General features: G+C 50.0%; 11 protein-coding genes across 11 annotated transcripts; 8 read left to right on the top strand and 3 right to left on the bottom strand.

Moving 5' to 3' along the window:
- The first annotated feature begins 383 nt into the window (after window positions 1-383).
- On the top strand, window positions 384-2,702 carry C8Q69DRAFT_136332 (general substrate transporter). Its single transcript, XM_028625367.1, has 6 exons — window positions 384-624; window positions 686-762; window positions 810-1,034; window positions 1,096-2,079; window positions 2,188-2,261; window positions 2,316-2,702. The coding sequence occupies exons 1-6, from the start codon at window positions 529-531 to the stop codon at window positions 2,456-2,458; spliced, it is 1,599 nt and encodes a 532-aa protein (XP_028487084.1). The 5' UTR covers window positions 384-528; the 3' UTR covers window positions 2,459-2,702.
- A 58-nt stretch (window positions 2,703-2,760) lies between these two features.
- On the bottom strand, window positions 2,761-5,788 carry C8Q69DRAFT_136340 (Ima1 N-terminal domain-containing protein). The gene is made up of 3 exons (XM_028625368.1): window positions 5,584-5,788; window positions 4,667-5,503; window positions 2,761-4,607 (listed from the first exon to the last, which is right to left on the bottom strand). Exons 1-3 carry the CDS (start codon window positions 5,707-5,709, stop codon window positions 2,946-2,948), a joined length of 2,625 nt encoding a protein of 874 aa, XP_028487083.1. The 5' UTR covers window positions 5,710-5,788; the 3' UTR covers window positions 2,761-2,945.
- A 209-nt stretch (window positions 5,789-5,997) lies between these two features.
- On the top strand, window positions 5,998-7,202 carry C8Q69DRAFT_136329 (glycosyltransferase family protein). Its single transcript, XM_028625366.1, has 2 exons — window positions 5,998-6,272; window positions 6,344-7,202. Exons 1-2 carry the CDS (start codon window positions 6,171-6,173, stop codon window positions 7,142-7,144), a joined length of 903 nt encoding a protein of 300 aa, XP_028487082.1. The 5' UTR covers window positions 5,998-6,170; the 3' UTR covers window positions 7,145-7,202.
- A 285-nt stretch (window positions 7,203-7,487) lies between these two features.
- Window positions 7,488-9,014, top strand: C8Q69DRAFT_136265 (short chain dehydrogenase). The gene is made up of 10 exons (XM_028625363.1): window positions 7,488-7,675; window positions 7,754-7,898; window positions 7,985-8,071; window positions 8,122-8,184; window positions 8,240-8,347; window positions 8,401-8,452; window positions 8,509-8,597; window positions 8,661-8,723; window positions 8,783-8,861; window positions 8,918-9,014. Exons 1-10 carry the CDS (start codon window positions 7,626-7,628, stop codon window positions 8,935-8,937), a joined length of 756 nt encoding a protein of 251 aa, XP_028487081.1. The 5' UTR covers window positions 7,488-7,625; the 3' UTR covers window positions 8,938-9,014.
- C8Q69DRAFT_136299 (methionyl-tRNA formyltransferase) lies at window positions 8,876-10,482 on the bottom strand. Its single transcript, XM_028625364.1, has 4 exons — window positions 10,203-10,482; window positions 10,068-10,138; window positions 9,884-10,011; window positions 8,876-9,833 (listed from the first exon to the last, which is right to left on the bottom strand). Exons 1-4 carry the CDS (start codon window positions 10,459-10,461, stop codon window positions 9,092-9,094), a joined length of 1,200 nt encoding a protein of 399 aa, XP_028487080.1. The 5' UTR covers window positions 10,462-10,482; the 3' UTR covers window positions 8,876-9,091.
- A 78-nt stretch (window positions 10,483-10,560) lies between these two features.
- On the top strand, window positions 10,561-13,458 carry C8Q69DRAFT_455444 (hypothetical protein). Its single transcript, XM_028629775.1, has 5 exons — window positions 10,561-10,907; window positions 10,970-11,063; window positions 11,115-12,447; window positions 12,500-12,549; window positions 12,620-13,458. Exons 1-5 carry the CDS (start codon window positions 10,663-10,665, stop codon window positions 13,334-13,336), a joined length of 2,439 nt encoding a protein of 812 aa, XP_028487079.1. The 5' UTR covers window positions 10,561-10,662; the 3' UTR covers window positions 13,337-13,458.
- Window positions 13,459-14,907: 1,449 nt separating this feature from the next.
- Window positions 14,908-15,826, bottom strand: C8Q69DRAFT_504098 (Rho GTPase Rho1; the record flags this gene model as incomplete). Its single annotated transcript, XM_028632564.1, has 5 exons — window positions 14,908-15,060; window positions 15,129-15,263; window positions 15,325-15,522; window positions 15,630-15,657; window positions 15,759-15,826. The coding sequence occupies 5 exons, from the start codon at window positions 15,824-15,826 to the stop codon at window positions 14,908-14,910; spliced, it is 582 nt and encodes a 193-aa protein (XP_028487078.1).
- A 2,131-nt stretch (window positions 15,827-17,957) lies between these two features.
- C8Q69DRAFT_136051 (KOW motif domain protein) lies at window positions 17,958-19,633 on the top strand. The gene is made up of 2 exons (XM_028625362.1): window positions 17,958-18,684; window positions 18,751-19,633. Exons 1-2 carry the CDS (start codon window positions 18,268-18,270, stop codon window positions 19,396-19,398), a joined length of 1,065 nt encoding a protein of 354 aa, XP_028487077.1. The 5' UTR covers window positions 17,958-18,267; the 3' UTR covers window positions 19,399-19,633.
- Window positions 19,548-21,564, top strand: C8Q69DRAFT_455427 (negative regulator of DNA transposition). The gene is made up of 4 exons (XM_028629774.1): window positions 19,548-19,843; window positions 19,920-20,258; window positions 20,342-20,695; window positions 20,766-21,564. The coding sequence occupies exons 1-4, from the start codon at window positions 19,753-19,755 to the stop codon at window positions 21,338-21,340; spliced, it is 1,359 nt and encodes a 452-aa protein (XP_028487076.1). The 5' UTR covers window positions 19,548-19,752; the 3' UTR covers window positions 21,341-21,564.
- A 2,474-nt stretch (window positions 21,565-24,038) lies between these two features.
- C8Q69DRAFT_135979 (hypothetical protein) lies at window positions 24,039-25,345 on the top strand. The gene is made up of 2 exons (XM_028625361.1): window positions 24,039-25,026; window positions 25,199-25,345. The coding sequence occupies exons 1-2, from the start codon at window positions 24,276-24,278 to the stop codon at window positions 25,261-25,263; spliced, it is 816 nt and encodes a 271-aa protein (XP_028487075.1). The 5' UTR covers window positions 24,039-24,275; the 3' UTR covers window positions 25,264-25,345.
- C8Q69DRAFT_397934 (kinase-like domain-containing protein) lies at window positions 25,282-26,840 on the top strand (the record flags this gene model as incomplete). Its single annotated transcript, XM_028627795.1, has 5 exons — window positions 25,282-25,410; window positions 25,465-25,534; window positions 25,588-25,736; window positions 25,796-26,201; window positions 26,257-26,840. 5 exons carry the CDS (start codon window positions 25,282-25,284, stop codon window positions 26,838-26,840), a joined length of 1,338 nt encoding a protein of 445 aa, XP_028487074.1.
- Between the last annotated feature and the right edge of the window lie 193 nt (window positions 26,841-27,033).

The raw sequence follows: 27,033 nt of genomic DNA, 5'->3' as shown, positions 1-27,033 counted from the left end.
TCAATGTGATCTTTTCGCGCAAGGGGACCTCAATATCTACGCAGTTCTCTGATCTTGGTTGGATATATTTGCCCCAGTTATCCATGGACGACATTGAGGGTTTTAACCGGATATCCAGGTCGACATGACTCCCGACTTGGTAAGTATTACCGGCAGAACTGGGCCATGCAGACCCCGGAATTTCACTAGGATACGCGGAGTAATCCCTCCAGCTGCCACACATGACAAAATGTAGCATCTAGCTAGTATCTGCTTACTGGTTGAGCGCAAGAGACGCCTCCCGACTCATAATTTCTGAGGGGGACGTGAAGCTGTACTGGATGTATATGATCATATTCCTTGTCTGTTAAAGCTTTCTGTTTCCCCTTCTTTATTACTCAGAGGTCAAGCCTTTAGCCCTGATAGTATTTTAATATACACTTATAAGCTCTTTCTGTTATTCTTCCTTGGATAACAACATACCGTACGAGCCGTTCCCCCGAATTCTCAGAGCAGGAGGTCTAACAGACTTCCTTTGAATGAACTACAATGGCTTCCCTTCTCAGGAAAATCGTCCACAATGAGGCAATGCAGACAGACCCCAAGGAGATCTATGGATGGAGGGTGTATCTCCTCTCTTGCTCCGTATGCCCACCTCCTCCTCTCGGGCTTTTTATGATGGTATTGTCTAAATAGAGAGTCATAGGCATGTTGTGGAGCTATGTTATTTGGAATGGACTCTGGTATCATAGGCGGTGTCCTTACGATGGATACATTCAAGAGGTTCGTTTCTATGGATCGGAAGTGGATCGAGTCTGACGGTTGAACAGGAAATACGGTCTGGAAAACCAGAGCAAAGTCGGCGCCGCGAATCTTTCCGCCAATATCGTTTCGACATTGCAGGCCGGATGCTTTGTGGGCGCTCTAATAGCATCACCTGTCTCAGATAAATGGGGTAGGAGGCTTTCATTGATCATAGCTTCGGTATTCGCCATAGTCGGTGTTGTAATGCAGTTTGCATCGGACGGTTATCTGCAGCCGATGTACATTGGAAGGTGAGAGGGAGAACAGCGATAATCAATCAAACAAACAGACATGTTAACTTGTTTCTCATAGGTTTATTACTGGACTTGGTGTTGGCGCGGCATCGATGGTTAATCCGCTTTATGTCTCTGAAAATGCACCCAGAGCTATCAGAGGTGGCTTGACTGGATTATACCAGTTCTTCATCGCACTTGGAATCATGCTCGCCTTCTGGATAAACTATGGATCATTGCTCCATTTCCATGGAGCTGCTTCTTACATCGTTCCTCTCTCTATGCAAGCTCTCCCAGCGGCCCTTTTATTCATTGGAATGATCTTCTGCAATGAATCTCCCCGATGGCTCGCGAGACAGGACAGGTGGGAAGAGGCCAAGGCGACTCTTTCAAAGGTTAGATCGCTACCCCCAACGCACCCATACGTCGAGGAGGAATTCCAGGATATCGTGACCCAGCTTGAACGCGAGCGCCAGTTAATCGGCGGCTCCAGCTTCTGGGACCTCATGAAGGAAATGTGGCTAATCCCAGGAAATCGCAAACGAGTCATCATCAGCATCATGCTCATGGTATGCCAACAAATGACTGGCACGAATGCCATAAACTATTACGCCCCGCAGATGTTTGAAAACCTTGGTGTCACTGGCAATGCAACGAATCTCTTCGCTACGGGCATCTATGGTATAGTAAAAGCGGTTGCATGCGGTGCGTTTCTAATCTTCGTCGCTGACACCCTCGGACGACGGAAATCATTGCTCTGGACATCCGTCGCCCAGGCTCTCGCCATGCTATACATCGGTTTATACGTTCGGATCGCTCCTCCAAAGGCAGGCGAACCGGTCATCCCAGCAGGATACGTTGCCTTGGTGTGTATCTTCCTTTTCGCGGCTTTCTTCCAGTTCGGATGGGGCCCAGTCTGTTGGACTTACGTCTCTGAAATACCTACTGCCCGTCTACGTTCACTCAATGTTGCCTTTGCTGCTGCGACGCAATGGCTATTCAACTTTGTCGTCGCCCGGGCTGTGCCCAATATGATGGCCACTGTTGGAGAGGCTGGTTATGGGTACGTTTCTCTTCACTATCCACTTCAAGTATATTCTCCTCGAAATGAAAGATACCTCCATGTCAACCAATACCCATACTGGTAGCTAACGCCTGACCTGACATTCAGAACATATATTATATTCTCCTGCTTCTGCTTTGCTATGGGTGTTTTCGTCTGGTTTTTCGTTCCTGAAACCAAAGGTATGCTGGACACTACTTGCACTAAAATGAATGCATGAGCTGACAGAAAACTAGCTGTGTCCCTCGAGAAGATGGATGATCTCTTTGGAGTTACTGAGCTGCTCGAGCACAAGGCCGCGAGGGACATGGAACAGGGTGAAACGCATGAAGTAGATGACAAGACTGGCCCTATGGAGACCAGAATTGAGAGGGTTTAATTTCTGTTCGGTATAGATTGTCAAAGAAAGGCATTTTGTTTCAGGATTGACGATACGTTTCTGTCCTTGGTGCTCTAGAGCTTCAGTTCCAGTCAAATGCCGAGGTTCTAATTCCATTCGATTCCAATCTGCTATATACAAGTCCCTAAGTTAAGCTAGCAAGGCACGGTGACATCGCTAGCACTCCTTTCTCGTTTCCCGCAACATCCTGATTTCCAAACAATACAATCTTCCAACATACTTCAAATAAAAAGCTTCGCTCCCCATCCAGTCCGGATCCAGTACATGCAAGGGTGTCGTCATAAGATAAGTAAAACAGAATAAAACAATAAATTCGTAAGCGTAGTGCCGCTGGTTCGAGTCGTCGATATTTAATTCCATGCAAAGTATTGCATTGCGCCTTCGAAAAAAAGAAATTTGTCCCACAGAAACTCCAGGTCTGCCCAAACTGAAATAAACTTGAAAGAGAAAGAGAAGAAAGATATCGTCATGATTTGGAGAGGCTCTGTTTGCTTCCACGCTGAGGATACCTGCGATAACCACTTGTCTGGCCTTGGGCCCTTTGCTTCGTCTGACTCCGAGTCGTCCGACGAGATGAGTTGGGATTATCGTCGAGACTAAGACCGCTGATACCCTTACCCAGAGCACGTCTGGGGCTAGGAACACTTTCAGAATCGTCGTCCCTAAAGAGGCGCATGTTTCTGATTGCCGTGTGGTGGCTGGCAGTCGTAATGGTGGTTGCTATAGTCTCCGTGTCCGAGTCAGGCTCCAGAGGATCAGTGACATCGGAGTCGTTATCATGGTCGTTGACACCATTCGATAAAAAGCTGGAGCCACCATTGTAGCCAAGGCTATATGGTTGGTACGGCTGCTGTGATCGAAACGAAGGCTGCGATGAAAGGCTGGGACTGAGCGTGGGTGCAGTAAAAGAGAGGGAAGGGGCGGATGACTGGTTAGAGAATGACTGGTTGGAGAAAGGCTGAGAGCCACTCGGTGCAATTGCACTTGGTGCATCGCCAGTGAAGCTCGCGCTGAAGTTTGCGCTCTGGAGCTGAGGACTGGGGGATGCGGTAGATGCAGGTTGTGACTGCGTTCCGGGATTGGGTTCGATCCTTTGACGAGCGGAAAGCAGACCAAGCACCTCCTGAGCGATCATAAACACCAAAAGCGATTTCCCGTATCGGTCGAAGTATGCTCTTTCAAACGACATGCCCGGCAGATTGGCCCCTAAATGGACAGCTGCAACAAGCTCTGCCGTCGATACGAGGATCTCCATTCCGTTCCATTGTGTCATTGGTCGCTTCAGTATCTCCAGGAGCGCGAATCCAGCAATAAGACTTGCGCTCCCTAGGGATGCCACCTCAACATAGTCTCCCGGAAGTGACAGATGTTCGGTTTCAGAAAGGAACCAGGCGAAAAGAGACGAAACCAGGAGACCAAGTCTCAGATAAGCAAAAAGAATAGGGACTTCAACATTTGATGGCGCAGCCATCGTCATATTCTGCATTCGCTGCCAGTCGTCATCCCTTTCTTCCTCTGGAGACTTGATGGTGAATGTTCGATCAAACAAAGATTCGAGTCCTGTAACACCACGATCACTGGCAGGAAAGAATCTAGGTGGCGCAAAGACAACATCAGAGCTACTCCTATCCCTGCTGCGTCCCCATTCGGCGTTTTGGGTTGGGGTGCGATTGAAAGGATTTGGCTGAACGATTCGCTCAACCGGCTTCTGAGGAGCTGGATTCCGAAGCTGCCATGAAGGAGGTTTTGGTGCGGGCGGCAACGTTCCCGTGAAGGGTAAAGGCCCGTCGAGAACGGATTTTTTCTCTTTTTCATAGACACTGAAAATGGGCTTGATCTCCTCCCGCAATGACGGTGTCCAATCCATGTCTTCAACTTCCGGAGGAGGAGTTGGAGGAATGGCCGGTTCACCCCTTGGGGCAGGGGGCGCAGATACGAGCTTTTCGAAGGGGAAACGCGGCAGTGGCTGCTCGGTTTTCGACCCTCCGAAGGGAGTAGACTTAACATCGCCTGTTGAAGCCAGGCCAGAGGTGTCAGGTTTGCGGTTTGGGGTCGCCGAAGGAGTGTCCGACCACAAGACAAGCGGTCGACTGTCATATCGGACAACCCGTCGAGATACAATGACAGACTAGATTCGTCAGATCATTGGCACAGCGCAAGATGATAGTAATGAATAGTAATACTTACCAGGATCGTAAAAGCTATCATGAATGCATGCAGAGCTGGTGGGAGGTCTGCACGTAAACCACTCGTCGAAGGGTCCTTCAGCACAGCCCAAAAGGCAGATCTCAGGACCATTACGATGAGTTGCACCTTATAATACTCTCCCAGCCCGACAAATCTACCAGTCCTCCCTTCTACCTTGAAACGCAGCTTGGGATTCCACCAGAGCGACAGAATTCCCAAGAGGAGAGCTATGCCAGCGTAAGAAGCAAGACCGGCTGAACAGTAATCGTCAACTCGTCGCGTTATGACCGACTGAGTGACGCATGCTGCAAAGGATGAGAGAGTAAGCGCATCACCGCAATCAGATGGCGCATTCTCCGCATTCAGAGAGCCCATGATACTCCAGGCGAGTTGACCAGCGACACTAGCCCAGTACCCCAAGGCACCCGCAAAGACTAGCAGACTCCTCCAGTTCCTGTTGCGTGCTTTTCGCGCTACCCTCCCTGTCTTGCTGCGCTCCATCATCCGCCTGAGGTGGTCTGACTTTGCCTCGTACCCTGCCTGACGGATGCGCTCCCTAACGCGCGGTTCGCAGTTCTGACATACTTGCGGGTATCTCTCCTCGAGGTTCTGGCGAAATTTAGGATATTCCCGTTCGTACGCGGCGTATGCCGGGTCCTCCGGGGCCGGAAAATAAGACGCCAAAGCGCTCGTAAAAAGATGCTGGTTTCTCAGACACTTCGAACAGAACAGACTCGAGTCGGCGAAGTTTACTGATTCGAATGGCGGGCTTGATGCTCCAGGACCGTATACTTCAGGATTCGTCTCCGCAGCAGGAGGATCGGTAATTTCGCCATTCTAGAGTCAAGAGAAAATCAGAGAAAGAATCTTTAACCAGAAGGAAATCGCAGAATAAGCAGTGTCGCGACAACACAAACCTCGTCTAGATAGTTTACTGCTTCGCAATGTTTGCAGTGCCATCTGCGGACGAGCCCTTTATCGGCTTGCGCAGAACGCCGCCCACAGTAGAAGCACCGCAGCCGCTTCTGAAAGATGGCCGCCATCTTGTCCTATACAGAACCAGCAGGAAAGCGACCCTCTTGTCGTTGTTATGCGACTTGGTCTCCGAGGCGTTGCGTAAGAAAACAAGGCAGGAGTTAAGGCAACAGGAGAATTAATCGCCGAGCCGCACAGACCAAGACACGTGTGGAGCGATCTTCATGCGATCAGGAACAGTCCTCTATTATCGGATATACGACAACTTTCTGGTGTTTGTAACGAGCAGACGATGGTTTAGGGTGCCAGCTGGGTGGTCATTCTCTAGGAGTATATTACTCCACGCTCACCAACACTTGAAATTCCCATTGACCCCCCATTGATGGATCCATGAATGCTCTTATTGTCGCCAAGCGGAACTAACACAAAGGATACTTGGGCAATGTACTGTACTTCGATGCGCTGAGTGACTAATTCTCGAGTTGGGCCTGGTTCATTTTCTCCTGTCGTTTGATTGAGCTTTCCATCCATGATGCAGTGGGAACCTACTGTGCCTTGGCCCCAGCGGTCTGCGACATTGCTGGCTGGTCTTTTGGCCCTGGTCATTGTCCTCGCGACGCTTTCCATTCTTGTGAGTGAAACCAGACTCTATCCCAAAGCACACACCCACTTGAATCGCAACTCTGATACCCAGATCGTTAGGTCTTCGCCCGCGCGCTTGCGATATCTCAGCGAGGTCCTGTCCCAAAATGTCGACGTCGACACACACCGACACATCTACTGGTCGTGCTGGGCAGTGGCGGCCATACCACAGAGATGTTTTCTATGTTAAGATGTATGCCTCTAGATCCGACGATTTATACATATCGAACGTATGTCGTTAGCTCCGGTGACAGCTTCAGCGCAAGGAAAGCCCTGGAATTCGAGGAAGAGCTCAAAGGGAACGGGCACCATGATCATGCGGATGGGGAGAAACACGACGACGACGCCTCTTCTCTACAGTCGGACTCGTATATCATTATTACAGTCCCCCGTGCTCGCCGCGTCCATCAATCTTTCCTTACGGCACCCTTTTCGACTCTTCAATGCTTTTGGGCGTGTCTGCAGGTTCTCCGTGGAGCCCATCCGGACCAAAGATCATTCAAAAGAAAGGCGGCGTCTACGTATCCTGACCTGATACTAACGAATGGCCCCGCTACAGCCGTATGCGTCATACTCGCAGCGAAGCTTCTTCGTCTTCTAAATTACACCTTCTCACGGCCTTCTCGTTCTCTCCAGAGCCCAAGTGGGCAATGTGTGGGTTCTGAGAGTAAAGAACTGTCACCCGCTCCCCTACGCACCATATTTGTGGAGTCCTGGGCTCGTGTCACGACACTGAGTCTGTCAGGAAAGATCCTATTGCCTTTTGTAGACAGGTTTCTTGTCCAATGGCCTGCCCTTGCTGGGAGGCGAGCATGGAAAGGCATGCGGGAAACGCAATATGTTGGGACCCTTGTGTACTGAACGTGGCTAGCTCTATTACGAAGCAATAATATTAATAACACAGTTCCCAATACCAGGTCCATTCGGACAATCAAGATCACAAATGTATGGAATCATAGCCCTCTTACAATTCTCGTACTAGTTGCATTGGCATAATATCAAAAGAAACCCTAGATAATCATTGTGAACTAAATAGGAATATTGTGTCATGGCAAAAGACATGCACAACACCAGACCATCTGATTCCGTCAGTATCTTTGCTAGACTGATAGACACACAACTACCGTGTCGGAGCTCCCTACCCCAGACCCGCGGACGCTTGTCCGAACCATTCGGATCTCCATTTTCGGCTCTCCACTTGCGGGGCAGATAACGTGCGCACGAGGGGTACAGTATCTTAGAGGTAAGCCCTATAATAAGCAGCTGATGTTCACTTCTTCAGACCGAATTTCCGAAACTGATTTGAAATATATTCTTTCAACGATATTTAGAACAAAACAAAATGCCGTACTCATTAAGCGGCCGCAACGTGTTGATTACCGGAGGATCAAGGTATGTATATATATATATCGTCGCGGTCCGGTTAAGCACAGAGAGACATCCACGCTTGATACTGATTGGACTTAATAGAGGGCTGGGAGCTCTTGTAGCCGAGAAGTTTGCGGCCGAGGGCTCGAACATTGCGATTAATTATGTGTCCAATGAGCAACGGGCCAAAGAGACGGCGGCAAAGATCGAATCCCAGTACAAAGTGAAGACGATCATAATTCAGGGTGTAAGTTGAATAACCTCGTGTCTATTTCATTGATCTAGAGGGAGGAATTTTCCTCTGAACATGGCGCGATACTTACTATAAACCAGGACGCCGGGGTTCAGGCCGATTGTATTAGGACAATCAAGACTACTATTGAGCAATTGGGAGGACTCGACGTTGTCATTTCCAATGCTGTAAGGTTACGGCATACGAACATTGCGGGATGTTTACTGATAGTGAAAAGGGCTGGACGAAATTCTCCTCCTTTGGCGATCTGGATGCGCTATCTGAGGACGACTGGGATAAGGTAGGTATCTACCACTAATCCCACCGTTGCCAACTCCCTCACTAACCTCAACTAGTGCTGGGCAACAAACGTGAAAGGCAACCTGCATCTCTTCCGGGAGGCGTTGCCAACCTTCAAGACAAATCCTGATGGTGGAGCCTTCATCATCACTTCATCCACTGCGGTAATGACAGAAGGCAACGAATGCAATTAGTTCAAAATGCTGACCATTGATAGGGTATCTCCGCCTCTGGAAGCAGTATGGCATATTCTGTCTCAAAAGCTGCAGGTAAATTTCTTTCCACTTCTCGTATTCCTCCGGTTTTCTAATATCCTATGTCACAGGTCTGCACCTCATGAAGTGCCTAATGCAGACGCAAGGGGAAAAGGTCCGCATCAATGCTGTGTTGCCTGGACTTCTCCTCACTGAATGGGTACGCTGCTTCAACTATATCTTACAGTATGCGGAAAGTCATCAAGCGCTGACTATCAAATAGGGCCAACGATTTTCCCCCGAGCTGATTCAGGGTTATGTAGACAAGACTGTGCTAAAGCATGTGGTAAGTCATGCTTCATTGGAAAAGAAATGGCTTGCAATTACTGACCGTCGCTGATATAGGCCGACCTCGAGGACTGTGCTAACTTGTACACCATGATCGCAAAGAATTTATCCATGACAGGACAGTCAATCGTCTGTGGTGAGTATCTTCAGATTGCAATCTCGATGAATGTGATTAGGCTGACCCTGTTACAGACAGCGGCTATGTGAGGTAAGGCAATTGCAATGGGCCATATACAGGCAATGCGGGAGGCATGCGCCATTATATCACTATATCATACAAAGACAGATCATTTCTATAGCAAAATAGGGGTATCATAGAGTTGAGATAACATGAACAAATCCGTTTCATGAGCATTCGACAGTACTTCAGTGAAGTGGATTGTGGAAGAGCGTGTAATGTGAAGCACCCAACTGGAAACTTTTATTGCTGAACATTCGAGCCTTGAGAGCAGCTCTGAACGCGTCAGCGGCCTGTTCTCCTTCGACCTTCATCTCATGGATCCGTATCAGTCTTCCATCTTTTGTGAACACATAGAGCTCCTTCTTCTCTTGGGGCTGCAAGGGCGGAACCCCATCGACGAAAGGGACTCCTGGAATAAGAGCTAGCTGCCCGAGGTCTCGGTTCGCCTGTACTTCTTCAAATTTGGTGAAAATGATTCTCTTCTCACCGAACGAGATTCTTCCATCTGGATCCTCGCTTGCAACTAGGGATTTACTCCAAAGAGGTCCCAAGATCCGATTCCGTCTGCTGATATCTGTCCATGTCCAATTCGCCCAGTCGACATGTCGGTCCTCCGGTTTGATCTTAGCCGCATGGATCAATTTGCTTCCCGCCTCCGTCGCACGCCATCCTGCTTCTTTTAGGGGAGGTACAAAGAGCCGATTTCGCATGCCCTCAATTAGAATTCGTGCACCCTCCGGGGCCACAACTTGCAGCAATTCCGGAACGGTACAAGTTTCTGGATTTGGTATCTCGAATCCGGGAGGGGGGGTCTGACTGAGGATTATGCCGTGATCGAAATGCTCATGGTGCAAGGTCTGGAGAGTAACGCCAGTCCTCGTCCTGCCTGCTAGGAGAGTATGGTGCAACGGCGCAGGGCCGCGAAAACTAAGTTTCTAAGGTCAGTTGGTTTCTTCAGCTTTGTAGGCAGTACATACTCTGGCAACAAGGATGGATGGACATTTAGACCCCCGTACTTAGCCCCTTTGAGTATTCGAGGAGGAACAAAGAGTCCAAATGATACTGCCACTACCAGATTTATAGGAAAGCCTTCGTTTTGGGGCGGCTGCAATTGATTGTCAGATGGCCAGAGAATATTCAAAAGTCCATGCAAACTCTTACTGTCCATCCGGTAAAAGTATCTATCTCGTGTATCGGAAGGGCAAGCTGTGTCGCTGCGGCTTTGATAGGGACTATGGGTCACATATTAATTAGTCTACGAAATTGTAGTTGGCCAGCGCGATTGAATTAAATTACCTTCTCGTATCTTCTTGAGGCCCCTGCCTACTCGTTTTCCTGGCCTGCAGACGACATCGATCGACGCAATGCGGCTAGGTTCCTTCTTATGTTCTTCATGGAGAGCTTTCAGAGAAGCAATGCTAAACTCGTCCGATCCGCAGAACAAGATGCGTAAAGGCTCATGGGAACTGCTCGAAAGACATCTCGATGTAAACAGCGGTCGGATCAAGAGTAGTTTGCGCGACAATAGAACGCGTGAACTCCGATTTAACAGCATTTCTTCGAACTTTGACTGCTGTCGCCGGAGTTTCGAGCTCTCTTCAAGCTCCGGGAGCTTGTAACTTTACTGGTATCGATAAGACACGTGATGTTATGACCTCAAAGTACCGAAACCAGCGATCATGAATCCAACGGTTGTATCTTCTCACTATTTCCAGTGCCTCTCTACTGGCGGATAGAGGCACAGATCGATTATGCGATGCCTGAAGCCGAGCCAGGATCTGTGATCCCCGCGCAACTCTCGTTCCTCGCGATCTACAACCCCCTCCTCGGGACGTCGGAGGAGACATTAGCGGATCAGATCGTCTTCTACTTCTCCAAAGCAGCTGCAGAGTCCGACGCTTTTAGCGATTCTGCTGATGCCGCTTCTTCAGCCAGGAAAGATGACCGGGATGTGAAGCTGCGCCAGATAGGGTTGGCGCAGGGGATGGTGAGCTTTGCTAGGTGAGCCTACTTCTGCCGATTGAGATGCAAGTCGAGCATAAGTATACTAACTTGTGGCCCAGAAACTTTTCCACCGGAGAGGCGCTGGATTCGGTTGAAACTGAGAGGTCCCGTATTGTACTCCACGAATTGGAGAAGAACTGGTGGATACTGGCTGTGTGTTCTTGTATACTTGCAACATTCGGTTAGAGCTAATCGATTGAACAGTCAGTTGACCTGACTCGTCTTCCCTCGAATTCTAATAACGGATCTTCTTCTACTCCCAATGACTCTCGGTTCGACTACTCCTCAAGGGAGGTTAGCCCTCCTCACCTTTTGGTACAGCAACTCCGACGCGCACACTCGATCTTCTTACTTCACCACGGTACCTCACTGGACGAGCTTTATAACCGAGTGGGAAGGGAAACAGCCTGCAGGTTTCTTGACCGATTTTGGACCCGCTTCGCATGGACATGGGATATCCTTCTAAATGGTAACCCGGCTGCGGAAATCTATAACGGTATAAAACTTGCCGCTGGCGGGGAGCTTGGTATCGGCGTCGGGGAAGAAGAATGGGGAAGCGGGGAAAGAGAGGTACTGGAAGACTTTGTCTACAGAACTGATGGGCTTCTCGATCTGGTCGTCTCGAGATTCGGTGATGCGGTACCTCCAACTGACGGGTCTGACTCGCCGAAGAAGAAAAATGGTTCTTCAGACGTACCGTCTAACAAATACCCCTGGCTTGGGTCAGATACATGCCCACGCCCTTCTGACGGAGTTATCTTCTCCGGTGTTGGAGCAATTTCAAGGGAATCCTTGATTCAAGTTTCGCAGTGGATGGAATGGATTTACAGGTACGGAGAAGCTGCATATGGAGTCAACGAAAACCCGAGCTCTCTTCGACGCCGAAAGCGACGCAGGCGACAACTTAGTCGGCATATCAGAGATCCCAGTGGGGCTTCTGGCACTCAGATGAAAGTGCACCGCAATGCTTCACATGGTGGAACACCAACACGGGATCTCTCCCCCGGAATACCGCCTCCACTCGTCGCACTGCCGCCGCAGCCTATTGAAAATGCTTCTACGAACGAGGCTTCTAGGGATGCTAGCAGGACCAGAAGCACTGGGACCGAAACACCTGATGACTCGTCTGGATTTGGTACCGATACTGTTGTGAAATATCTCACATTAGGCTACGGTTCCTCGTGGGGATTTCCTTCTTTATCTCTCCCTTCACACCCTCGCTTGTCTATTTTACGTCAATCAGACGGGTCGGGCAGTGAGGCTGGTCAGAGTCTGAACTCGTCTGCCACTCGTCCTGCAACTCCATCGGACAGGTTGTCTCGGGAAGAGAAAAGACGGAGTCCGGCGGACGATGCCGTAGGCAAATTCATCATTGGCCTCCGCGATGATCTCGAGGACGAAGACAGCGATGACGAGGATATCAAAGACGGTAACGCACAACAAAATACCGAAGAGAAGGTCCCCAAAAACAGCAGGACGATGCTAAGGACTCTACATGTACGGATGACCACGGCTAGCGGAGATAAAGATACACAAGGTATGCAAAACCCCGACCTTCCGCTCATACATAATAACTGACCGGACTACAGACATTTCCTCAGAAGAGGTCTCTAAGAAATTACAAGTAGTTGTCTACGTGGTATGTTCTTCTTCTTTCCTATTTCCTCGCCATCATCAGTCAAAACTTTTTCTGACGGTATGGTATCCAGCATCGTCCATTTATGTTTACGTTTCTCTTCGAGCTACGAACTCCAACATTAGCCTATCCAACATTTTACCGAAGCATACACCATCAGCTTGGGCCCCTCCAAAAGCCGCTCCTATCGTCAACTTCACCGGAGAACGTATCTCAGAGAATATCTACTAATGGCGCTGCTGCTGCTAGCAGCAGGAGGCCCAGTGCTCCGAAACAGCCGATCTACGACCTTGTATATGACCCTTCGAATCGAACGATACGTTCTTCTATTCCAAATATACCAGACCCGGGCGTTTTTGTCGCGGAAGGCCCGTCCGACATGCGGCCATGGTCCAGGCTTGAAGCCCTCAACGTACACCAGCGAATTCTTGCAACATACAGCGAGACACTGTTACGGCCGCTGGATATGGAGAGGACATGCAAGACGAACCGCAGCTGGTGGGTCACCTGGGTGCGAATCCCTCATTCTGGGAAAGGGACCGTACCAGAGCAGGGTGCAGCGGAGAGCGAGTCTTTCAAATCAGCATTCTTGATCCGAAAAGCAAGTGACTATGCCACCACTGCTGGGCATTCGCGCGCAAGTAGTGGATCGAGATTCTTCAGAGATCTCAGCGGTGCGTCCTCACTCAGTCCAAGTGGTCTCAGCTCCATGACCTCAGGGAAGCTCGCTGAGGGTGTCGGGTTGGATCCGAGGAGGTATATAGAGAGCCTGTTGAGCTTGAACAGATGATGAGTATTTATTCAATCCATGTATATACTTATGCGGCGGTATGCCCAATGAACTAGATACATGCGTACATACAAGACACATTATGAGACAATCCTTCCACCGCTTTGGAGATCCAGTAGAGTACTGCAATTTACCTAACTATAGCTCAAGCATACAACCAGCCATCAAAACCTCCCAATGAGAGACATACACAATTATCCATGATCTCCCAAAACATCATCAGTAGCAGCGTTTTCTTGCATCTCCTCAACTCGGAATCCCACGTAGAAGAAGTAGAAAGATACATCATCTTTCATACAATATAAACCAGAACAGTAACGTCATCAGGCCTTCCTAACAATAACAGCCTCTGACAGTAAAAGCGGTAATACAAGGCAAAACCCCAAAGAAGAAGTTAATATGGCCTCGCCAAAGAGGACAGGCTCAGGGAGACGCGCTAAGGAGGCTCACTCAGTTCAGTCAACATTAACCTCGCTTCTTCCCAAGACGCGCACAAATCACAGAGATCATCTAACAACTGATGCCTTTCATCTAACGGGAGGTTCCTGTGGGGTTTCCCAGGTATTTAAATCATCTAGATGTACTGTTTTATTATTATTTTCGAATAGCCATCCGTGCACTGTTATACAAACTGTGAGTGCGACTATATTAAGACAGCAACGCGTTATGGAGAGAGATAGCTAATGTTTAAGCGCAGCACTATCAAAGTATTGTCAAAGCAGAACAGCTGTATTACCTAATTAGGGAGATCGACTAGTTGTCTTTGCTTGTGCATTCTTGATCACATTTGAAACTACCACACAGGGTCATATGCTTGGTATGGGAACACACAAGAGGCTCTTTCTGGTGGGAAAGCATAAAGGAGATACAAAAGGAAAGCTTAGGGGGGGAATAAGGGGGCTTGAAGACAGGAACGACGCAAGGTAAATATTGCAAAGCAAACAGTTTCTGGGTGTATTAGGAGACTCTTTTTATCCGCGCGTTAATGTCTTGACGAACCACAGGGCAACGAAGATGAGTAGAAAGGAAACAGACTGTCCTATGTGGGGAGATGCAGGTACCGCAGTCCAATTCCATGGCACTCTTGGGTGAAAGAGACCTCCGTTAGACAAACTGCAGTCGAGACAAGAGGAATCTTGATACAATCTGACAGAGATCTCAAGACTTCCTTCGTCAGCTCCCCATGGATGCTTAATCGGGGCACACGCAAGAAAGGCCAATATCGATTGCTGCTCGTCAATCTGCACTACTCCGGTAGTGATGAACTCTGCGAAAACGACATTGCCATGCGATTGAAACACCCGCTAGGCACTATCGAGGCCTGAAACCGATAGGTCATGAAGACAACGCCTCCCTAGACAAATTCTGAAAAGAAAAGAAAAATCGACCAGTTGCATACCCAGATCATCCCATGAAGCACGTGCGCCCGTGATTCAACTATCCACACCACACCGAGGCCGATTAGGGGAACATGAAAACGGAGCGAGACATCTGAGAACGTAATCAACCGCTTGGACGCTTATCCGTTGAGGATGACCATCTGAGCAGTCCTTGAAAAGGAAACGACTAGATTACAGGATGCTGCACTTAGACTTCTTCTTGTGAGCCTTAGTGAGCAGCGCAGCGCGGGTGGCGGCCTCGAAGACCTCGCGAACACCGTCGTTGGTACGGGCAGAGCACTCGAGGTACTTGTATGCTCCGATCTTCTTGCGGACTTCCTCACCCTGGAAATCGGAGTTAGCCACGCGACCTGTGCATGCGAGACGAAAAGGAGATTTGATTCATCACATACCTGCTCGGGGGTAACCGGCTTCTGAGAGGTCTTGTGCAGCTCCTCGATGGTCTTAGGGTCGTGACGGAGATCCTTCTTGCAGCCAACAAGGATGATGGGAAGGCCCTGGCAGAAGTGAAGAACCTCGGAGATCCACTGCAAGTTGAGAAGAAGAGTCAGTCCTGGCCGAGACCCAAGTGAAGCAGTAATCACCCACCTTCTCCTGAACGTTATCAAGGGAGTCGGGAGAGTCGACAGCGAAGCAGATCAGGATGACATGGGAGTCAGGGTAGGAGAGAGGACGGAGACGGTCATAGTCCTCCTGACCAGCGGTATCCCAAAGAGCAAGCTCGACGTGCTTTCCGTCGACCTCGACATCGGCGACGTAGTTCTCGAAGACAGTGGGGACGTACACCTGCGGTTATCGGTCGAGTCAGCGTGGGGCTACAATGCTACCTTGATGTTCATCATCTCGAGCAGAGACTGTTATCAGGATCAGGAGGGGCCGGAAAGGGGACTAACCTCAGGGAAGGTACCCTTGGAGAAGACGCTGCCGGACACAAGACATCAGTTCACTGCACATAGGTTTCTTCTTCTCAGGCTCTAACTGAGAGCTGTTGAAGACGGGATGCTGCCAAAATGGATACTCACATGAGAAGACAAGTCTTACCGCAGGCACCGTCACCCACGATGACAAGCTTGCGGCGGATCTCAGCCATCTGGACAGAAGAAAAGAAGCTGCTGTCAGTAAACGGACCAGATATTGATTGTGAGAGAGTTAGATAGCCGCTGCTGAGATGCAGAAAGCTCTTTGATGGCCGGATGGTGCTGTTGTTGACGTGTTGGGGGAAAGGACACGGCTGGACTGAAAGGGACAAGTCAGGGACCCAGGGAAAAGGGAAGCACGTACGGTTTAGGCAGCGAGCGCAACGGCGGCGGTGAATGCTGTGATGAAGGATCCGGAAGAGGATGGAAGGAGGTTCAGCAAGCTGAAAGGAGAGGAATGACGATGAAAGAGGAGGTGCAAAGGCGAATTTGATGGAGAGAGAGGATGGGGTTGTATGGGAGACAACTAGCGGAAGCAGGCAGAGGTTATCTGCGTTGGACTAGGGCTCGTGTCCCCCCAGAAGGCCCAGGTGAGTCGTCCACTGGGGCTAAGGCGGGAGTTGAGACGGTCGGTGGCCGGCAAGCGACACGCAGCTCCAGCAGGCAGATCCCAAGAGGCACGGTTCCCGGTATGTGGCTTGTGTGGTATCTTTCTACGTGGCTGGAGGAGCTGACTCCTGTCAGAAAACCGAGAGATGGCGAATTCATCTGTCTGGCACCGAGTATTCTGGTACCATCCCGAAATTACGCTTTTTCGCCATTGGGAGACGCTTGGCCCTTTTTTTTTTTTTTTTTTTTTTTTTTTTTTTTTTTTTTTTTTTTTTTCAGGAGGCGCCAAACGGGCGAGATCTGTCTACCGCATTAGGTATTGCGACAACAAAGCAGTACATGGCAGTTGCCTGGGTGCTAGCTCTGCAGAGTAAGCTTCAGCAGTTCGTTGTCGCGAACTGCTAAGAAAACGAAACAGTTTCTTTCATCTATCACCATCCCAGAAGTCGGGCCGCGTGTGGGCGTGGAGATTACCCTCGGGGGACAAAGCTTACAACCTAGTTGGTTAGTTACACGCTGCAATAATAATAACGAGTCTGTGCTCCCCTTTTAACAGGCTCGCGATGTTTCAGGTGCAAAAGCATGAGCGGTATTATTATTATTGACCCGGGACAGGCTAAATCTATCACAGTCCAAAATATTGCAGCGATATAGTTAATACTGGGGCTTACAGTCAAGACTCAACAATAATGGCCCTATCCCATCACTTCTTTTGAGATCCAGTTGACAGCTAGTCGTGGGCCTAGTAACGGTGACTTCGGCATAGGGAAGAGCGCAGACGGCGGTCTGTTAAGTCCGCCGACGTTATCCTCACCAGTTCACGGAGACGGTATCAGCACTAAGTATTACGGCGCGCCTAGTGTATACAGTACTGCTCCGTACAACGTACGCAGTACGGAGTAAGCAGGCCTTCATCATGGATCGACTCTCCAGATTCCCAAAAGAGACTCACAAAACGATATCTTTAGCAGCCCTATCGTGCCCTGGCGTTGTCACTGTCGATCCGCAATGATGTTTTTGTATAGGACGGGTCGACTCGACTACAAAATATCATACCTCCATCTGACACTGAACATGGCACGAGCAGCGGTGGCGGTGTGTCAACAACAAGCTTCAAAACTCGAGGTCGTTGTCAACTAACCCAGGAAACGTCATCTAAGACAATCAATATTCACCATGCTCCCCCGTTTATCAAGCCCCTATTTTATCCCAGTCGTATACTATCAATATCCTCGACATCGACTGACGGGTGGAGCAAGGCACATTCATCGCACAGCCACACATGGATCCGTACAAGACCCGCCGTGAAAGGTTGTTGGCGCACGCTATGAGGCACGGTGAGCCGTGATCTTTTGAGTTTTTCTCTATTATCTTGCAACATCAGGGGTGTACGTTCGGTAGCTGTGAGCGGCCTGGTCATGGTCTCACTACTCCGTACATACTGACGTTATTCCAGTAGTGACGTTGGGGAAACCGGGGCATTGACCCGGCATTCATCTTCGGAACCACACGAGCTGGAAATATGCTGACCATCTATCATCTATTGACTTCCTAGTTGCACTTGAACCATATGTCCATCTTAATCCACTGAAGCAAATTGCTCTTGGGACACCGCTTTGACTATATGTGGCTCCGCTATGGCTTTTCTTTCTCTTCTGACCCTGCAAATACGGCGTAGTCAAATCGTTTTCCTGGTCCGCTTAACGGTTTAAGGAGGACTCGAATGGTCCTACTGGTCTTGCACCTGCCTGATTTCAGCGATAAAGGAAATAGTATATTTGGACGAGCAAGAATCCTCCTCAGAATGCTGCAATTATAATAAATAGGTGCTGCTCTAGTTATAGCCCATTTGTGTGCTGCCCTGAATTCCCCTGATGTCCGAACGGGGAGCGTATATTGTATCACGTGACTCGTATGCGGCTTCAATTTTCCCGCTGCGCGACTTTCTGCGCTCCGGAAGCTGTCGACTCCGTGCATCGCCATTGTCCGCCTCCCACACTTCACGATGCAGAAGATCATCCGGAGAACGGCGCTGGCCAGAAACCAGGCTCAGAGGAAGGCCAACATTGCCGCCAAGAAGGAGCAGCGGGAAGAATGGAAGGAGGCTCTGAGGGAGCGGTTCTCATACAACCGGATACAACTCGATGCTATCCGCAACGAAAGGTCAGCACGTCGTGAAGACTGGCTAAAAGGCCCATTGGCGCCAAAGAGAGATTCTGGACCTGAAGCCAGATTCTATGGTGCTATGGTGCCCTATGCCATGCAGCCACCTAAGGTCCCGAAACACCTCCGACGGAAATATATCAACTTCGCTGCCGGTGACCGTGTCTGCGTTATCAGAGGACGGGACAAGGGCAAGATTGGGGAGGTCACCAGGGTCGATCCGGAAACGGAAACTGTGACGGTGAAGGATGTCAACATGGTGCGCTTGGCCACGAAGGAAAAGTACTAAGTCGAATCTTACATTTCTAACATGCTTCCTTTGCAGGTCGATGTTCACTTCCCCGACTGGTTGAGTGAGTCCTACGGTAACTCAAAAGGCTACAACGCTCTGAGCCTGCCTATCCCTCTGGACGATGTGCGTCTTGTTGTCCCTCTCGATGACCCTTTGACCGGAAATGCACGAGATGTCCTGGTCGAGCATGTTTACGGCGGAGAGCCTATCCTGGAACGAGACTATGGCTCCACGACTCCCAAACATACCAGATACATTGCCGGAGAAAACATTGAAATCCCCTGGCCTAAAGAAGAAGCAATGCCGCTCAAGGACGAACCATGGGACACGCTGAGAATGGAGGTTGAGACGCCAACCTGGATGCCGTCGCTGATGTACCCGCCGTACGAGCCCAGCATACTTGACGAACTGAGGAACAAATACTCTAAATACCGAACACGACACGATCCTGAGTGGGTGGAGGCAAAGAAGATGGAAGATCTCAAGAGGCAGTATCTGGAGAGCAGGTCCCTCCTGACACCGCTCGGCGAGCTCCACGCCAGAACACAGGAGAAGAAGGCGGAGCGGAGGAAGGCCAAGTTTGATGAAGATGGTAATGCCATTATGGACGATGAAACAACTAACTTCATCGAGCGATTCATGAGACAAAACGCGGAGAAGAAGAAGTCGGCTTCCGCTTGAATACATCTCCAATCTTCTTTTTATTTATGTCGGGGCTGTCCCGTTGATTGAAATAGCCTGTACACCATAGTTATGTAGAATAGGAATCGGTTATTGTTACTAGAAATAGAGCTCTCCTGTTACGAGACAACTTTGTTGAAGTGAAAATCAGCAGCTATTGTTGCAGTCCTAGACTGTCCCGATAATGGCCATTCGGCAGATTCCTTGCTTGAAGTTCTTTATGACGACCCGTTTCTGACAAGCACATGGTCGGCAGCCAGGGGAAGAGTAAATCCCCCACAGTTTTTCACCCATTCCCATCCCCCCTTCTTACCATCTCAGACTTGCAATCGACGGCGCGGTCTTCTGTCTAAGATGTCTTTTGCCGCCGTGAATTATTCTGCGACCATTGACCAGGCGTTCGCGAACGATTCCTCGCTCCGGAAGCGAGTTTACGATGCGATCAGTACGAGATTTCCCCGGACCCCGTAACAAACGGTAAAAGTAACCTGCTAACAGCTTTTTTTTCTGTATTTCTACAGAGTCTACTCCCCAGCATGCCCCTCTCTTTGAGGATATCGCAAAATACACCTTGAACAACGTGCGATCGGACAATGCGAACGCGTCACGCACCGTGGTAGTTGCGAACGAAGAACCAGCTCCGAAGAAACGAAAACTACAGAATGGAGACGCTGAAGCGAGCTCAGAGCCGTTGGCCGGTCTGACGGAAGATGCGCCGCTGAAATTTTACATCCAAGATGTGTCTTTCTCGGTTCCTATGCGGAAGAAACTCACGCTGGAGATGACCGCTGGCGGCTACCTCCGCGCGAGGAATCAGACGTCCAAACAGGTCGAGTTTGGATTTCACGTATCGAAAATTAGTGAGTGCATGGTAGTTGTGATATTTGCGGCCACTCGGTATTATAAGACTACAGCCCTAACGTGATGTGTTTCTACCTATAAGGACATGTTGTCGCAGTTCCTGTACCGGAAAAGAATCAGCGGCAGTTCAACTTTTGTGTGATACCTTGGTATGGTGATGTCGTTAATCCTCCGCCGGACGGTGAAGCTGCGCCGGAAGCTATGGTCTGGACAGTCGCCGATGGCCCTCCCAAGGCAGCATTTTCCGGAGCTGGACAGCAGCTGGGCGCGGAGGGTGAGACTGGCGAAAACCTCCTGCGGCGGATGTTGAACGAAAGCCTCACGCATACCCAGGTCGTGCGCCCGGATGACAAGCAGTTCGTGAGTGCGATGGTTGAGGCGCATCGAAAGACCGATAAGGCATATCACGTAAAGGCATTCCGAGGAAGCAAAGAAGGTATATATACAGCTTGACCATCTCGATATCTGGAATGGTAAACGTGTCTAATATCGACTTTCAAATACAGGTTATCTATTTTTTCTGTCCACTGGCATCTTCTTCGGATTCAAAAAGCCCCTGGTCTTCTTCGCCTTCGAGGACATTGAATCGATTTCTTACACCTCCGTCCTACAGAGGACCTTCAACCTCAACATTGCAACCCGCTCCGCATCTAACCCTGAGGCGGAGCCCCAGGAATTCGAACTCTCGATGATCGATCAGGCAGACTTTTCTGGAATCGACACATACATCAAGAAGCACGGTCTACAGGATGCCAGTCTCGCGGAGGCCCGACGTGCGAAGAAATACAATGTCAACGCGCCCAAGAACGAGGAGGCTGCTGTCGCAAATGGCGCAGGAGAGGAGGAAGAAGAAAGCGAGCTGCAGAAGGCACAACGCGAGCTCGAGGATCAAGAAGACGAAGAAGAGGAAGACTACGACCCCGGCAGCGAAGGTGATAGTGACGGTAGCGGCTCGAGCAGCGAAGAGGACGATGATGAGGAAGGCGAAGGCGACGAAGAAAACGGAGAGGAGGATGGCGAGGGTGGAGATCTGATGGATGAACTGGGCAGTGAGGCGGAGGACCCCGAGGACCAGGTGTAAACGTCGTCTTCATCTAATCTCTCCGCCCTATGAGCGGAATGTGACATACTTGTCTGGGTCCCCATGGTATCACTGCAACAATGGGTTGCAACCTGTCTTATTCTTTCTCTCGATGATGTCCATGTTATCCCCCTTGGGATGCATATGTCTTTCGAATCCTCTGCGAAATGTAACATGACCAATGAGATGTACTCTGAATACCAAATATTTTCATCCACTCACCCACCCATAAGTGTATAGTATATTCGTAATCACCATCGTCGCTGGGCCCTCGAGGTAGTGCTGTACTAGGGTAATCAGGACGAGAACTGTCATCGATCGATCGCACTCAATAGATTCTTTTCTTCCAGCGCAGTCTTCCACTATGCTGCAGAGATAGAGTGCACAGAGTACGTCCACACGATTCCTCTTTCACAGCCCTAGCCCGAACCAGACAGAACTCCCCTAATCATTATACCATGGATGTCAGCGAAGATCAGTGCATTATTAACTAGTTTACTTCACTATCTACCCATATCTACATTCATTATTAACATGCAATAGGAGAATCCTATTAAGTACTCCGTACTAAGAAGAAAGGGAAAAGCCATCTAGTTAGTTACCCCCCTTCTAGAAGCCACAGCTGGTTTCTAGAAGCCAAAGAAAAAGGGGAGAGAAAGGAAGTTTTACCATAGCTGAATAATAATTGCGGCGTAAACTGCAGTAGGATAAGTTTGGGTGCTAGTTGGGTTATAAGTGGTATACTATTATTATAGTATGATTAGATCTAGTTAGGTAGTATTGGTTAGTTAGTATGTACTCCGTACTCCTTTCGGGTCTGTAGAATATGGCTAAGTTAGTGATTCTGCTAGTTGAAGTTTTAGTGTTTTATATAGTTTATGTAAGGGGTATGGTTATTAGACGGTCATTATTATATATTCTTAATGATATGATAATATGGGGTAGTTATAGTAAGTGGTAGATATTAATATTTGTATTGTGTCAGAGATAGAGGTCGATAGTTATGTATAATATAACTAACTGTCCTATGAGGCGTGGTCATACCAATAATATGCATATATATATATATATATCGACCATATGCAGCTAACTAGTATTATGGTCTCTCCCAGAGTCATTGCCCGTGCTGTCTGCCCTGGGAGGTAATAGTTAGCCCGCAGAGACAACGGGTGCAGCCGAATAACCGCGTCTCGAAAGCACGGGAGAAGAACTATATCTAAGTCGGTTTCTGCCGGAGAGAATGTTTTCACCGAGCCCAGAATGAAGGTCTGAGAGTCCATGCCTCTCAAAAAGAGTCCGGCCCTGGGCCAAATTCCTGCGGCGTGGTCCCTGTTTTAGAACGCAATGGCAAACTGATGGACCTAGCGCTTCAGCAGAGACACCGCTTCGATGTGAGGGTCTTCAGCGTTTGGATATGTTGACTCCGGCTCTCGCTAATGGAACATCTCTGCATATGGATGCGGCTTCAACAACGTGCCACAGCAAGATATAATCAGACTAAACCTTGCGTATCCTGGCACGAGGTGATGCCATTGTTTTGAGCCCCATGAGGATGGGACCTGGTGGATATCTGCCGGAAAGAGCTGTGGGTCGTCCTTTTCTCTTCCCACCTGCTTAGACCAGGGACGTCGTCATAGCACCATAATGGCGGAATAGCGGGTGGATAACCGTTGTTCGAAATATTCAATAATTCATTTCATGCTCCTCCACCATATCGGGAAGCATTGACGGGTCCTTATGCGCATTTTTCTTGGTCTGTGATGGCTGCAGGATCCGATAGAACGTCCCAAGGCCAATTCCCTCGTTCTCTGGGAATTACACTGGATTGGACGTGTCTAGGATAGAGGCAACAGTAGCCGTGCTGTGGTAACACGTGTTTCAATGACATCGTGCCGTCAGATGTCCTATGCTGTCTTTGTTGATACGCAGATGCCAGTCTGAGGGGGAAAACAGCCTCACAGACCAATTGGGCTGGCACACGACTTCCGACTCCCCTAAACGAGGTTGTCAGCGTCTCAGCATAACGTACTCCGTATATTCGATGCGAAGTCTGCAGCGCTGGGATGCATCAGGAAGGGCATTCATGTACCCTGTTTACGTCTCGCCCTGGCAGATCATGACGGATCAGTCGACCGATGCTGTGAGCTAGTAAGGGTTCAAGGGAAAGCTCGAGCTTCATGCCGCGTGCATATTGCCATATATTACCCTGGAATCTAGATATGATAGCAAGGCTCATATAAGCTCTAGACATGGTTTCCCGATGGTCACGATCGTTCCCGATGGAAGCTGGACTCTGGAGTAGTGGTCGATCGCTGTTTTCGTGCTGGTCTACTCTAAGGCGTATACTGTAATTATCTCCCTTCCAATGATGGGGCGGCCCAGGACTTGTCTTTTTTTTTGCACCAGCCGGATATCTAAGTAAAGGACACGCCTGTTGTGATTTTCTCGGGACGGTCTCCATCGGGCCAGGGGTAAGAGCCAACAAGAAACAACAACAGGTTCATCCGGGAAGCGGCCGGTTTACCACGTCAGAACCCAATTTGGAGATCCGTGGGACGAGAGAGAGACCAGCGACGACGGTGTCTGTCTCTCAGGCGGAAACTGGTTTAGCATCGCCAGATCGACCTGGTTTTTCTTTCTCCCCCGGCCAGCCGGCTGCGGAGGGCGTGACCATTTTGTTACGCGTTTTGCACGGCTTATCGACCGGTTTTGAGTGTTTCCCGCGGTAATTATGGTACGGCAACGGTAACGGTAACGAGTACCAGTACCAGTACCAGTACTTATCATCCCGTACCTAAATCGAGAGAGAGAGAGAGAGAGACAGACAGAGAGAGACCTGGAGAGCTAGAGAGATCTGTACCATAGAGCTGTAGAGCTGTAGGAGAGTCAGCACTGCCTCAATGGGAAAGAGTACCGGTTGCGTAGCGTCCTCATCATGAGGAATGAGGGATGCTCTGTAGACACGAATTTCCACCACGGATTCTTCCAGCTTCTGTCTCTGTGTCTCTGCGCCCTCTTCAGTTCAGCTGCCGGCTCGCGACCGTCAGCAGCGCTTCAATCCGACCGGGTTAGGTTCCTTTTTAGCGGTCGGGGAGCGTCCAGGCAGGATGATCGCTGGCGAATTTGGGCGCATTCCACAGCCAAGAAGTCGTCCGCTAAGTTAAGCTCGGACGTCGAGGCTTTGCAGTTTTGCAGGCCATTATTATTATTATTCTTCTTCTTCTGGCTCTCTCGGGCTTCCCGCGGCTCAGCGCCCACGCCAAAAACAACCCCCAGCGAACCAAACCGCTCTCCCTTGTCAACCCGACCTCTCCCTTCCCTCTCGCCTCGTCTTATCCCTCCGCCTTCCCTTCTCCCCCTTCGACGTCCAACTCCCTCTCTCTCTATCTCTCTCTCTCTCTCTCCCTCCCTCCATCCCTCCACGTCGTTCCAGTGCGGATTCCGTACTGCGTGGCAGCTGGTCCAACTCCGGATCGACTGGTCCTCGCCCCTTTCTCGTCTCCTCAGCCGTACGCCGTGCCTAGTCGAGTCCACACGGTCATCCGTCTCCCGGGGGATCTTGTTCGCCTGTCTTCAGGAAAGCTATCCATCCTGCGTTCCGTACCTCCTGAAGAAAATTCGACGGTTCAATCAAATAATAGCAGTCGTTGACTCGCTCCGTTCGGGTGTTTTGTGGTTGTCATCTGGTTGGCCAGCCGTTTCCGATTCTCGTCGATGAAAGACGTCCGGTGAAACAGGCCTCATTGTCCGTTTCCCCGACCTTCCTCATCGCTCTCCGGCGTGACATCTAGATATACAGTCCTAGCTGGAGTCTCCGTGGTCATTCTGCATCGGAACTGACGTTGGTGTCATCGACAGTTGCTTTCCCCCGACGTCAACGTCCGCTACGTCGATCCTGTCCCCCTTTCTGTTGTCCGCAGTAATCGTCGACATCTTTCGTCATGGCATCATCCTCGTCGAACGTAGTGGGCGTCCACTACCGAGTGGGAAAGAAGATTGGTGAAGGTTCCTTTGGTGTGATCTTTGAGGGCACGAATCTATTGAATAACCAGCAGGTTGCTATCAAGTTTGTACGTGCTGGTGCTGCCGAGATTGAGTTCCATACGATCTAACCACCAGGGCAGGAGCCGCGGAAAAGTGATGCACCGCAGCTTCGCGATGAGTACCGCACGTACAAGATCCTTGTCGGATGTCGTAAGTCTCGCGAACTCTTTTCCTCGGAAGGGTCCATGCTGACAGTTTTCTAGCCGGTATTCCCAATGTTTACTACTTCGGACAGGAAGGTCTGCACAACATCCTGGTCATCGACTTGCTCGGTCCCAGTCTGGAGGATCTTTTTGACCACTGCAACCGTCGGTTCTCGATCAAGACCGTGGTGATGGTCGCCAAGCAGATGGTTCGTCCATTGGCACCCTGGAACCTATGTTATTAAACAGTACTGACACCCCCCTGTAGCTGTCGCGCGTCCAGACCATCCACGAGAAGAATCTCATCTACAGAGATATCAAACCCGACAACTTCCTCATTGGTCGTCCCGGCACGAAAGCTGCAAACGTCATCCATGTCGTTGACTTTGGTATGGCCAAGCAATACAGAGACCCGAAGACAAAGCAGCACATTCCCTATCGGGAACGAAAGTCGCTGTCGGGTACGGCGCGTTACATGAGTATCAATACCCACTTGGGACGAGAACAGTCACGACGTGATGACCTGGAGGCCTTGGGACACGTTTTCATGTATTTCCTCAGAGGTGGTCTGCCTTGGCAGGGACTGAAGGCGGCTACGAACAAGCAGAAGTACGAGAAGATCGGTGAGAAGAAACAGACGACTGCCATCAAAGATCTATGCGATGGATTTCCAGGTACATGACCCGTAACCGGTTCTATATGTTGCGATCATACTGATTCCCTCTGCAGAAGAGTTCAGCAAGTACCTGAGCTACGTCCGGAACCTCGGCTTCGAGGACACTCCCGACTACGACTACCTGCGCGACTTGTTCACTCAAGCTCTGAAGAACACTGGGGAAGTCGAAGACGGAGAGTACGACTGGATGAAGCTGAACAACGGACGAGGATGGGAATACAAGTCCTACTCCTCTCAGCACCATCTTCATGGCACCCATGCTCAGAACTCGTCTGCTCGAGAGCTGCACGGAAGCCGAAACCAGAGACAAGCAGTTACTGCCGACCGTTTAAACGCCGCGCAGCCCCCGCCCCCGTCTCCAGCAAAACCCGGAGCCGGGAAGACGCGAGAGCGGCCAAGCGCCCCAGGCGGGCCGCAAGCCAAACGTCAGAGCGGACAGGCGGGGGTTATCGACGCAAACACACCAGCAGCCTCGACCCAGGCTCAGTTTCAGAACTCCAACGGGAACATTCCTCGCCTATCGAGCCCCGGGAATGGAGCGCTGAACAATCAGCAGGCTCAGGGCACGCAGGGGAACAATGAGCCCCAGCCCACTTTTGTCCAGAAGATCATGAAGGCGCTCTGCTGTGGTAGGTGACAGCGCTCGATCGAGAAAGCCATAATTGCTAATCCAATTCAAGGATGAGTGATGGCTACAGTCGCTTGTCATTCTGCCTACGCCAGCGCAGGTCCCTTGAAGTCTCTCATCAACCTGGGACTCCGTGAAGAGTGGACGACGGCCTGCGTCTGTAATCGCCTTTCGGTCGTCCATTTTCCCTTTCAGTTGAATT

The sequence above is a fragment of the Paecilomyces variotii genome (assembly GCF_004022145.1).
Source record: "Paecilomyces variotii strain CBS 101075 chromosome Unknown C8Q69scaffold_2, whole genome shotgun sequence".
NCBI classification, from domain to species: domain Eukaryota; kingdom Fungi; phylum Ascomycota; class Eurotiomycetes; order Eurotiales; family Thermoascaceae; genus Paecilomyces; species Paecilomyces variotii.
The sequence above is the reverse complement of the archived record's forward strand: the minus strand, read 5'-3'. Positions and strand labels throughout refer to the sequence as shown.